The sequence below is a fragment of the Ovis aries genome, chromosome 3, assembly GCF_016772045.2.
Source record: "Ovis aries strain OAR_USU_Benz2616 breed Rambouillet chromosome 3, ARS-UI_Ramb_v3.0, whole genome shotgun sequence".
Classification (NCBI taxonomy): domain Eukaryota; kingdom Metazoa; phylum Chordata; class Mammalia; order Artiodactyla; family Bovidae; genus Ovis; species Ovis aries.
The window spans coordinates 127,464,961-127,478,149 of NC_056056.1; the positions used below are offsets into that span (position 1 = coordinate 127,464,961).

Genomic DNA, 13,189 nt, shown 5'->3' on the forward strand with positions numbered 1-13,189 from the left:
TGGGATGGATAAAATTTCTTAGAGTTGAAAAAGTCTAAAAGGAACATTTTACAACTTTTCTTTCAGATCAGAAATTCTTCTCATATCCTTTCTCCCATTTTTAAAATAGAAGTATAGTTGATTTTACAACATTGTATGAGTTTCAGGTGTACAGCATAGTAATTCAGTATTTTTGCACATTATATTCCATTATAGACTATTACAAGATAGGGAGTATAATTCCCTGTGCTGTATCTCTTGAATCATCTATCTATTTGAACAATTTCAAATAGGTAACACTACCTCAGGAAAAGCTGCTTCCATCCCTGGATGACTCTGATCAAACATTAGAAAGTTCTTCCTTGGCTAATGGTGAAACACAGCACCTTATAAATTTCACTCATATGTTCTACTTTTCATTTTGGAGCTTCCTGGAAAGTGTGTTATCCTCTTTTTCACATGGCAGATTTTCAAATATTTAAAGTTATTATGTTTCTCTTGACAAATTCTTTTTCCCCAGCCTCATGAGATCTGATTTCCTGTATTTCTATGACATAATTTGTATGACATAATTTTCTTTATGTGCTTTGAAGCTTTGTAAAATTATTCTTTCTTAATGTCTTACCTTCAGCCAGCATTAAAAACTATTCAATGTATGTTCATTGTTCTTTCCTCCCACTCCTAAATAAATTTTGGTATGAAAATACAGGGGCAATACTGCACCTTATATTTTCTTCTTGGGAATTCACATAACAAAATAACATATTAAGTTTCTGAGAAACCTTGGATTAAAGTTACACATTGAACTTTCATTAATGTAGTGGTTCACAAATGTATATGATCCTTTTTCTAAGGAAATACATCATATTTATAGGTTTTTTCAGAATAATGCCTGGAAAATTATATATGAATAAATGTATTAATCTATATGGGATGCTTATTGTTAATAACATGTATTTAACATAGTTGGAAATATAAGAAAACTATACTTTGTTACTTAACAAAATCTTGTTTTGTTTTTTGACACATGAGAAACAGGTATGTCTAGTGATCAGAATATAACTTTTTTCTTATGTTCATTGATTAAAAAAAGGAAAATGGGAAATATATATTTTAATATATTCATGCTAGAAAAGTGGAAATAATTGTTATCATAAGACTTTTTATTAAAAATATATTCTTTATAAAACTTGTGAATAAGCCTCCTAAAATAAATATTTTACTTCTGTTTTGTTAGAAAGCATTCATTCTTTTTATTTAAAAAATCCAAAAAAACACTGGCAAATAAAAGAACTGAAGGATTTGCAATTAAGTGGATTTCAAGTGTTAAAACACTAAAATTCTCTCAGAAATGCATTAAAATAAATGTAGGACTTTAACTTCAAGAGTATGCTATACTATACCTAAGCACAGCAGGTATAAGAAATAATAATGAACTAAAAATTCCTATTGCTTTGTTATTTAGTATTAAATAGCTAAAATCTTCTTGCTATAAAGTATTTGATGCATTTCATAACAATTCTTGAGCTAAATATAAAAATGATACTTACAAAAGCTACTTAACAATATGAATCTATTTCTTTATAATTATGATCAAGAAATAGCTCATTTTTTTCTCTTTCTCTAGAAATTTCTACCTCTTGTTAGATTGTTGTGTTGTATCATGATTATAGTATCTGCATAAGCAATTTTGAACATTTGCAAGCAAATACATCATTTCTATTGCATAACAATGTATTTGCATTAATTGGCATTAGTAAGCTGTGAGAGAGACAAAAAGGAACTATCTTTGAGTTGATAAACTATCATGACTCTGTGTCTTGTTTTATTAAAGAAAAGCAGGCAGTGCTATATACGGGGAAAAGCAACTTCGATTAGAAAAAATAAGTTGTACAAATAAAAATAGTGGCCAGGTAAGCAGTTAGAAAAGTGATTTTTATCTTATACCTATGAATGGTAACCAAATTTCATGTCAGAAATCTGTACTTATTAAATGAATTTTAGATTATTGAAGACACATTTAAATAATGACAGCCTGAAGGAGCCTGAAGCAGGTCATTAAATCCATAGGGATTGGTGGTTTGATTTCATTTCCATCCAGACGGAGGTAGCGAAGATGAGGTCCATAACTGAAGGAATCTTCCACAGGCAGTGTGGTCGGAGCTGAAGGACACATTACAGACACGTTCACATCTATGGAGACAAAGATAGTCCGAGTGAATGAAGCAGAATGCCAGAGACTAAAGATGGGAAGACCAAGATGCTATTAAACACTCCCATGGAGGGCATGGTGGCTTGATCTATGAAGGTGGCAGAGAGACATTCTTTTTGTCCAAGTTGGAAGTTATGCACAGAATAAAATGTGCAATGCACATATACTAATGTCAGTCCATATTTTGCTATACTTAATACACAACAGTAGAAAGAACATATAGTTAAGAGCTGTGATGGAAACAAAGATATATCACTTGTCTTCTTCCTTTGACAGGCCAGAAAAGGTGTGATTAGAGTGAGAAACGTAGTATTTGGGCATCAGAGGTAGAAACAGTGGTTCAGAGCTAGTACTAAATTAATGGGTAGGTATGGGGGCAGATGGATGAATAGATGGATGTGAAGGCAGAGAGTCAGTCTATTATTAGAGAAAATGCTTGAAAGCTACATTTACAATGCAAACACAAACTAATCATACATGATGACGTTTTTTCTTTTAAAGTACAATTAAAATAACTTTGTGTACATGATACTTGCCGAAAACAACCTTGAATCTCCATACTTAGGTGTATTTAACTGGGAAAAAACATTTGCCAAGAATTGAATTACAAAAATTCAAGCCAGGAAATATCCCGTCAGCCTTTTCACATCGTTAGGATGTGAGAAATCGCGCACCTGCCTTGGATCAGAGCCCTTGGCAGCAGCATCTTTAGTGAGATTTAGGAGCATTTAGCAGAGAAAGGTGTGTTAAACCAGCAAAATTCTGATGGGTGTGCTTAATAACTGACCTCAAATGAATCCTTATACTCCCTTTATCCCATTTTGCAATTGTGTTGAGCAAGAGATCTTCCCTTAGAAGGTAAGACCCGCCTAACTTTGGCAATGACCTTCCTTTTGTGTCCTGTGGTGCACACTGACTCATACTGTATTGAAGGGTCTTATGCTTACTGCAAAGGTGCTTTGCTCTGATTGTATACCATTTTGTAAATTTAACTTGCTAAAAGTAATGACTTGCATTTTATAGCAGATTTGTGTTCCTCAGGGTATTTTTCTTCACATATATTACCACCTTATCATGATGCAACTTTTATTGGGCAACATTCCCTACCTGGGTATTGCTTAAATAGTGACTCAGGTGGGTAAGGTCTTGTGCACCAGGTATTTCATTAAGTAAGTAGCTGAGTCCCACCCTTTTCCAACTGCATAGGGTCACTTGCCTACTAGGGAGATTATATCCTTTCTGATATGTTATCTCTTGTCTTTATTACCCTTATTGCCCATAATCCATGCATGTCTAAATAACTAGAATGTAAAAAACAAGTGTTCTAAATGTAATTATATTTTCATGAAATAATTTTAATGTTTCTGAGAGAGTACCAAGAAGCAACTTGTTTGAATAGGTAACATTATTGCCACATTTAAAGTCCCCTAAAGTATTCAGAAGAAATAAACATTTCTATCATTTTGGATAAATGTTTGCTGTCCTATAAACTCTTCATATAAAAGTTATGTCTCTGGGAAACCAATTTATTAACAACTAGAGTAGATTATGTGGTAAGAAGAACTAAGTACTTTAGCAGTCACTATAACGCAGTGTGATATAATCATGAGCCAAGAACTCTTGCCAGGGAAATTCTTCTTTTCCATTTATTTTCTTGGAATATAGAAATGACTGTGCTTGATATCTACATTAAGAAACAAGTAAATCAATTTCTCTATGTAGACTTTGCAGCTGTGAAAATGATTTTTACCTCTTTTGCTAGAAATCTGTCTTAAGCCTTATACTCTAGAGATTGAAGAAAATGTCCTATGATTATGCTGCTGGACTGAGAAAGATCACCTAAGGGAAACCCTGGATTCAGGTCCTGTCTATTATATTTACCCTTTGTCCTTGGCAAAATACCCTCAACTAGTTGAGCCTCAGTTTTTCTATCTTCAGAAATTCGTAATAGTGCACAAGATTCCTTAGAGGGCTCATTTGTGCTTCTCAAAGTGTGGACCAGCAGTATCCGTACTACCTGAGAACTAAATCCTTATACCCCACCCAGACTTACTGGGTCAGAAACACAGAGACTGGAGCCCAGAAATCTTTTATAAGCCTTCGAGGTGATTCTGATGCATATTAAGATGGAATGTGGGAAAACAGAGACATGAGACAACTTCGATGAAAAAAACACTCAGAGTAGAACAGAGTCCTTCTCTTCTTTGGGTAACCTTGTATAGCTATGTAATTACCTTGCATGGGTGCCCAAGCATGTGTTGAATTTTACTACCTCACTCCTGAACACTCTCATGCTCATAGTCCCAGTTCAGGGGAATCCTCAATTCACAAACAGGGATCTATGTGGAATCCCTTTATAAACTGACTTCCTACCTCAAATGTCTATGGGACTTTTGTTGTCAGGTAAGGAATGCACCTGTAGAAGCATAGAACTTTTGTCAGGAAAAATTACATTTATTTAGGTTGATATTGGGCTTTCCGGGTGGGTCACATGGTAAAGAATCTGCCTGCAGTGCGGGAGATCAGGGTTCAATCCCTGGGTCAGGAAGATCCCCTAGGGAAGGGCATGGCAACCCACTCCAGTATTCTTTCCTGGAGAGTTCCATAGATGGGGAACTTGGTGGGCTACAGTCCATGGGGTCACAAAGAGCCGACATGACTGAGCAACTAACACACACACACACACACACACACACAGGTTGATATTGGCTGTGGTACTATTTGGTTCAGTACAACAGATTCAGCTATTAAGATATTTTCCTGTTCCATCTTTTGCTTTAACTACAAGATTAAACAATGTGTCTCATCACCATGGCAAAAAAAATCACTGCTGTGGCAGCAGCCTGCTCATTAGTTCCTGGATTTTATGCTCAAGTGTGCTGTTAGGAAAAAAATACATATCTCAAATAAATGAAGAATTCATAGTGCAAAAATGGTCTGTTCTTACAAGTGGGATATTTATGTAATTATTTGCTTAAATGGCACAACCTTCTGACAATTATCTGTGTTACTTTCCTACAAACCATCCAACTGATTCTCACTTTAAGAATGTATTTTATAAAGTTGTTCAGAAGCCCCCCTCAAGATTATCTTCCTTAAGGGCCTGTTCGAGGATAGAGCATTCCTGGACACTTGACAGGCTGATAGCACAGCCTGTAGCTGGACCAAGACGTTGTCCACTTCTACACCAGAGTCAGCCTCGTCTCAGGCATAATTGCGAAGATGCCAAGGTTGCCTTTAATGTCTCCAGCTTCTTCCCTTCACAGCATCTCTGCCTCCAAGGCACACTGCACTCATCTCTCTCTTTTCAAAGCTATTTTCAGGAAAGGAGTGAGTATTCTACCTTGTTGATTGCCATTAGTCTTAAGGAATTGCCACCTTCCAGGGACAATTGTTTTCATTTCAACTGAGCAAAACCTTAAGGCACAATATTGGTTCCCAATGGATGGTCCCTGAAACAGTAATCTCAGCATCTCTAGGATACTTGCTAGCTATGAAAAGTCTCAGGTCAGAAACTCTGGAATGAGGCCACCCATCTACATACTCCAAAGTTTGAGAAACCCACTGATCTAAAGCAGAAACTCTAATTAGGGTGACTGTAGGCATCAGCTGTCTGCAGTCTTTAAGACTGGGGTCCCTTCTTGATACCTCCTAAATCATATTCTGTCTCTTACTATCCATGAGATTGTTTGCGCCTGATACACTTTCTTCAGTAAGTCTGAAGAATCTACTCAGTAAAATAAGATAGAGACATTTAGTTTATCCAACAGATAATATACCTCTGTAGATTACTAAAATCAACTTTTCAATCTAAGATTTCAACCTCTTGGATCATTGACACTATGAATAGACAAAACTTGAAAATACGCTTTAAAAAAATCTAAAAGTACAAGAGTTGGAATAAAACACCCACATTATTGAAACAACAACAACCACAAAAGAAGATATAGAGTTAACTTAATGAGTATCTTAGTCAATGACACACCCTGATGGTTACTTACTTCTAATTTTGTTGTGATCGAGATGAAGGTGCTGCAGATGAGCACTGATTTTGGGGACCTTTGTGAGTTGATTGTGAGACAGTTGAAGATCTAGAATTGATGATACATTAAAACCACTAGAAGGAAGGCCAGCATCAGATAATTTGTTGTGGTTGAGTCTCAGGAAGGCCACTTTAGGAATCACATTAAAATAATTTTCTGGTATTCCTTCAATGGAATTGTTGTCTAAGAACAGCTGCATTGTATTGGCCGGTAATCTTGGTGGCATATTCCTCAGGGCATTCTTAGCCATGTTTAGCTGCATGAGGTTCTTGAGTCCCTTAAAGGTGTCTCTTTGAAAGGCATTGTCTAATAGCTTATTGTGCTGCAGGTCAAGAAGGGTCAGGTTCTCCAGATTGCTGAAAGTCCCTTGAGGAATTCTGGACACCTTGTTTCTAGCTAATTGTAATTGTTCTAAGCTTCTTGGCAATGGAGAAGGTACCTCCTCTAGCTCATTATCTTCCAGAAACAAGAAAAGCAGCTTCTTCAGTTGGCTCAGGGCTCCCTTTTCAATTCCATAGTTGGTTATTTTGTTCTTGTTTAGGTTTATCCATCTCAGCTGGGTGGCATTCTCAAATGGCTTCTCAGGAATGGTTTCTATCAGGTTGTTTTCAAGATAAAGGTACCGGATCCTTGATGGTATAGCAGGGATTTCTTTGAGACCTCGGTTTTCACAGTACAAAGCAGTAGGGAAACTGGGGGGACAGAAACATTCCCTGGGACAATCGAAATCATACATTGTCCAGTCCTCTGGATCACTTGCCTCATAGACCTGTCTCACACTTCGAGTCCACACCGTATCTGTTACGAATAACACCCAGATGATGAAGCAGATTGTGGTTGCCATTATAGTATCTAGAGTAAGAGATTTAAAGAGTTTGACCTTTAAGTAACTGCGTGCACCAAAATGATCAGTAAACATAGCTTCTTCGGTGAGTGGGGAGGGAGGGAGGGAAAGACTTGACAGCATTTGATGCATAGTTATCAATCATTACCCATCTATTTAGTGAGCACTATCTGCAAAGCATTTTCCAAAAGTAAAACTGACTCACCAACTTGTAACTTTCCAGTTTTAACACAATCATGATGAAAACTGAGTAAGAAAAAGCAAATTTTAGGAACTCTAAGTGCTTTTCCATTTCAAGCTATTTAATACAAGGAAGTTAACTGAAACCCAGAGTTGAACACACATGTACAAAAAAGTGACCTTTTAATAACTCGAATTTAGAGTCTACATTGTTCCTAAGAAACAGGCATATGCTTTTACTTTTGCTCCTAAATGAGCAGAACATCTGGGTGAGATTTCCCAGGCTCTTTGGCCCTTGAACCAAAGAAATAGCGAGATCAAAGAACATTTCAGCAGTTTTGTGTGTGTGTGAAGGAAGGTTTTAGGATTTGAAGAAAAGTATGTGATTAATCGCTTGCTCTGTTGCCCAGCTTCTCAGGTAAGTTTTATTTTGGGGGTTTAGGAAAATATTTCTAATATTTTAATACAAGATCAGGCTGTTTAGCCAAGAAATCTGGATTATGAAACTCTCTCTAGATAGGTATAGGTATAGACATAGATACAGATATAATCACACTTATGTAAGTGGCATTGCTATGGTCAGTAAGAAAGAAAACAAAAGAACATGCTTAGGGCAGAGGTGATCTCCATAGTTTCAGTATGGCTGCTAACAAGCATAAGTTAACACTTACTGATATGTGAGACATTTAAAAGACAGAAATCCTCCCAGCTGAGTATCAGCAAGGCTATGGGAAAATAGAACTATCCTAACGTGAAAAAAATATATGTGTGTGTGTGTGTGTGTGTGTGTGTGTGTATCTATATAACAGTAACATTCTGACCAAGGTACGTTTAGTTCAAACCCTTGGTAATGAAGACCAAATAAATTTTACTGCTTCCTTAGGAAAAGACAAAATGAGCATCGTTTAGAAATGCTGATCTTTTGATTTTGCCACTAAATCAAGGCAAGCTCAGAGCTGCTTCCTCGAGCTGTCAAATTTCTTGTGATTGCAGAATGCTCCTCTGGTCATCCTCCAGAAACATTAAAATATTATTTTTTTTTTCAGAATAGGGATTTGCTTTAGTTACTGACGCTGTAACCCTGCCTCAGATGAATCATAACTTTGAATTCTTAACTTTAAGAGTTACGAAAATTGTAAAAAATAATTTACCTTGCTGTCCAGGAATGTATCGCTTGAGTCCTGTGTCTGGAGCTGAAGTTTGCTAAAATCAGTTAAGGAAAAAAAAAGAAAACTTTGACTAAGGGAATTTGTTTTTATTTTATGCTGTCAAGCCTCCTGTGAGGAAAAAATACAACCTCCTCTGACCGGCCACCATGAACACCTTTGATCTATTGTTTCCACTTTGACAGAGCCTCAGAACACCGCTTACCTCAGCTCTTGGATCTTCTTCTTCCCTTTCTATTGGTCACTGCTCACTCATAGTAATGGACTGACCCAGGCTCCACGCTGGTGTTCTTATAAATCCTCCCTAATATATATGCATCCATGGCTCCAGCTTTAACCCCTCCAACAACGACAGCACTTCTGTACCCAGGCAGCCCAGCACAGAAAATTCTGACTTTAATCTCAAGAACCCATAACAAAAATTCAGTGTCATTTTCAAACTCTGAGCTCACAGTCCCAAAGATATTGTAATGCGGTGATCTGGAGTAACAGCAAGAAACTAAACGCAGTTTTAATTTCAAGTACAACAAAAAAAGAGATTTTAAAGCATTTTTCTTTTTTTTAATTGGATACAAAGAAATAAGGGCCAATGTCCTCTTTATATGGAAATCTTTTACTCATTTTTTTTTGTATAAAACAGTTGCTGAAATTCTATTTAGATGTATTGATTTTGATAAGGGAAAAAGAGATAGAAAATATATTTGAGAAATTTTAAAATGAAATCTGGAAAGCTCTACCTGATGTTGGCACTAAATATGCTGTTATGCTTTGTTTTATAGAAGTAATTCTTCTGTCTCTCTTTCATATTGGGAGCTTTATTCCAAATAGCTATTAAAATGAGATTTTTTTCTCTTTATAACAGATGTTTTGCATTTAGGGCATTATAGGACCTTATGCTGCTCTCTTTTGTTTCTTTAGCATAGAAGTTTAGGATAATGTTTCTTCTAGTTCTTGTATTTGAGAAAAAAAAAGTTATGCCTCTTAAGGAAAGATAAAAATTTTTGAAAATCTCATTTTCAGATGTTATCCTGTTGATTGATTGTAATCATTGTGTTTTCTAAATCTATCTCATTCTGAGAAAAGAAATGTGTAGTGATATGACTTATTTGACACTACTCAGGCAAGTATTATCAGAGAGGGAACACAGTGAAGAGCAGGGAGCACTGGACTCACAAAACTTCTTCTGAACCACTTACTGCCTTTCTCTTAAACAGTCTTGTCAGCTACAACACAGGGCTGGACCCCCTCACAAGTTTGTTGTAAAGGATAGGAAACGTTAGCCTTTTTGTAGCAATACTCTACACTCTCAAATGGAAAATACCCTTCAATTTAAGGGCTTTTTTAGCCCAAGATCTAAATCAGACATGATCTCTTAGTAGCCCAACAGGCACATTTATATCTTAAAAAAAAAAAAAAAATTAAGGGTTATTTGCTTTTCTCACAGGGCTTCCCTTGCAACTCAGCTGATAAAGAATCCACCTGCAATGTGAGAGACCTGGGTGCTATCCCTGGGTTGGGAAGATCCCCTGGAGAGGGGAAAGGCTACCCACTCCAGTAATTCTGGCCTGGAGAATTCCATGGACTGTATAGTCCGTGGGTTCACAAAGAGTCCGACACAACTTTTTCTCACGACAATGATCTCTCTTTACTGCATTTTTCCTTTTCTTTTTCTTTTTTTTCTAAACCCTCATGACATAGACAACAGATAATGTCTAAACTGCATGACCCCCTTCAGCTACTCTCTTATTTAATTTTGTTTTTTAGCCAACCTTATGTCAGTCACTTCTTAATTCTATTACAGAAATGTTGCTACATATGTGTCCATTGTAGGAAAATTAGAGTCATGCATTGGCTACCTCTAATCTCCATTTCTAGCCACCATCCCATCCACGATTCAGCCACCAAAATAGAGTTTCTAACCCCTCCATTTCCCTCACGTTTCTCTGACAAAAAAAGAAAAAAAAAAAAACAACAACCCAGCAATGATCTTCGTGGTTACTAATCTACTGACGTCTTTTAGTTTTAGCCTACTTGACTTGTGACTTCTAGCAGTACCAACCCACCCCTTTAATGAAATGTTTCTGTCCTGGTTATTCCTCCTCTTTCCTTGTGACTTCTCTTTATCTGTATACTGAAGCTCTGTGTTTCCTGTATCATTTTTAAAAAAATTGTTTCTAGCATTTAAAGCTCTTCAGAGTCTAAGATCTCAAAATTTTTAAACAATTCCAAAGTTTTAAGCATTCCCTCCGTTATGATGACTCGTGAGGCTCTTTCTTCACTCCAGCCTCTGGAAGCAAACCTGAATTCCAATGTGTGTATCCACGCACTATATAGACATCTCCTGTTGCAGGTCTCACAGCCGTGAATCTTTTACTGCTCTTGTCACTTTATACTTTTGAGCGACGCTATCAGCTTATTCAGTCTCGAAACTAGAAATCTGGAAATCATTCTCAACTCTTCCTTCTTATTTTGTGAGCATGTGATAACATTTTAAGGACGCTGGGAGACGTGATATAAATAAAAAGGATCATCAGCAATGCTTGCCAGGTTTGGTATCATTGTTTCCAGACCAAAACATAGGGTGTTTGCCACCATTACTGTAATCTCTCTCTGCCTATGTCTTGGTTTTTCCCATAACAATTCAATCTACCCTTCTTGGATTGCTGATTCTTAGATGATTCTAACTCTTCATTAGAACTACTTATGTGGAAGTTCAGTAAATTAAATGAAAATAATGGTAAGAATATCTGAACCAAGCTACTTGATACAAGAATTAATGAAAGACTGCTGAGTCATACCTCATTCTGGTAAAAGGAGAAAAGAACTCTAGTATTTAATGATGAAGCTTGGAACTGTCTTTCTAATGAGAGATTCAGTTCAGTTCAGTTCAGTGCCTCAGTCATGTCCAACTCTTTGCTACCCCGTGGACTGCGGCACTTCCCTGTTCAACACTAACTCTCGGTTTACTCGTGTCCACCGAGTCAGTGATGCCATCCAACCATCTCATCCCCTGTTGTCACTTTCTCCTCCCACCTTCAATCTTTCCCAGCATCAGGGTCTTTTCCAATTAGTTGGTTCTTCGCATCAGGTGGCCAAAGTATTGGAGTTTCAGCTTCAGCATCAGTCCTTCCAATCAAAATTCAGGACTGATTTCCTTTAGGATGGACTGGTTGGATCTCTTTGCCTGTCCAAGAGACTCTCAAGAGTCTTCTCCAACACAACAGTTCAAAAGCATCAATTATTTGGCACTCAGCTTTCTTTATAGTCCAACTCACATCCATACATGACTACTGGAAAAACCATAGCTTTGACTAGACAGACCTTTGTTGGCAAAGTAATGTCTCTGCTTTTTAATAGTCTGTCTAGGCTGGTCATAACTTTTCTTCCAAGGAGCAAGCATCTTTTAATTTCATGGCTTCAGTCACCATCTGCAGTGATTCTGGAACCCAAAAAATAAAGTCTGTTGCTGTTTTCACTGTTTCCCCATCTATTTGCCATAAATTGATGGGACCCAATGCCATGATCTTTGTTTTCTGAATGTTGAGTTTTGAGCCAAATTTTTCACTCTCCTCTTTCACTTTCATCAAGAGGTTCTTTAGTTCTTCTTCGCATTCTGCCATAAGTGTGGTGTCATCTGCATATCTGAGGTTATTAATATTTCTCCCAGCAATCTTGATTCCAGCTTGTGCTTCATTCAGTCCAGGATTTCTCATGATGTACTCTACAACAAAGGTCCATCTAGTCAAGGCTATGGTTTTTCCAGTGGTCATGTATGGATGTGAGAGTTGGACTATAAAGAAAGCTGAGCACTGAAGAATTGATGCTTTTGAACTGTGATGTTGGAGAAGACTCTTGAGAGTCCCTTGGACTGCAAGGAGATCCAACCAGTCCATTCTAAAGGAGATCAGTCCTGGGTGTTCATTGGAAGGACTGATGTTGAAGCTGAAACTCCAATATTTTGGCCACCTGATGCGAAGAGCTGACTCATTTGAAAAGACCCTGATGCTGGGAAAGATTGAAGGCAGGAGGAGAAGGGGACGACAGAGGATGAGATGGTTGGATGGCATCACCAACTCGACAGACATGGGTTTGGGTGGACTCTGGGAGTTGGTGATGGACAGGGAGGCCTGGCATGCTGCGGTTCATGGGGTCGCAAAGAGTAGGACATGACTGAGCAACTGAACTAAACTGAACTGAACTTTGCATATAAGTTAAATAAGCAGGGTGACAATATACAGCCTTGACATACTCCTTCCCCGATTTGGAACCAGTCTGTTGTTCCATGTCCAGTTATAATTGTTGCTTCTTGACCTGCATACAGATTTCTCAGGAGGCAGGTCAGGTGGTCTGGTATTCCCATCTCTTTCAGAATTTTCCACAGTTTGTTATGAGCCACACAGTCAAAGGCTTTGGCATAGTCAATAAAGCAGAAGTAAATGTTTTTTTGAAACTCTCTTGATCCAACAGATGTTGGCAATTTGATCTCTGGTTCCTCTGCCTTTTCTAAATCCAGCTTGAACATCTGGAGGTTCACAGTTCATGTGCTATTGAAGTCTGGCTTGGAGAATTTTTAGCATTACTTTGCTAGAGCATGAGATGAGTGCAATTGTGCAGTAGTTTGAGCATTTGGGGCATTGCTTTTCTTTTGGATTGGAATGAAAACTGATCTTTTCCAGTCCTGTAGTAACTGCTGAATTTTCCAAATTTGTTGGCATATTGAGCGCAGCACTTTCATAGCATCATCTTTTAGGATTTGAAATAGCTC

General features: G+C 37.5%; 1 protein-coding gene across 3 annotated transcripts; it reads right to left on the bottom strand.

The window, feature by feature from the left end:
• KERA (keratocan) lies at positions 1-8,691 on the bottom strand. 3 transcript variants are annotated; one of them, XM_012174075.5, is made up of 4 exons: positions 8,630-8,691; positions 8,410-8,461; positions 6,193-7,086; positions 1-2,172 (listed from the first exon to the last, which is right to left on the bottom strand). In XM_012174075.5, the coding sequence occupies exons 3-4, from the start codon at positions 7,076-7,078 to the stop codon at positions 2,000-2,002; spliced, it is 1,059 nt and encodes a 352-aa protein (XP_012029465.1). In that variant the 5' UTR covers positions 7,079-7,086; positions 8,410-8,461; positions 8,630-8,691; the 3' UTR covers positions 1-1,999. The 3 variants fall into 3 exon arrangements, with proteins under 3 accessions (XP_012029465.1, XP_042102533.1, XP_004006299.1); XM_042246599.2 differs by lacking the exon at positions 8,410-8,461; XM_004006250.6 differs by having other exon boundaries at positions 8,410-8,691.
• Between the last annotated feature and the right edge of the window lie 4,498 nt (positions 8,692-13,189).

What these genes read in the sequence shown, in the direction of transcription:
- KERA (XM_042246599.2), bottom strand. Translation starts at nt 7,078, where the DNA reads ATGGCAACCACAATCTGCTTCATCATCTGGGTGTTATTCGTAACAGAT. An exon ending in CGATCACAACAAAATTAGAA is followed by an intron (nt 2,173 to 6,192) that starts GTAAGTAACCAT and finishes TTGTCTCCATAG; the next exon opens with ATGTGAACGTGTCTGTAATG.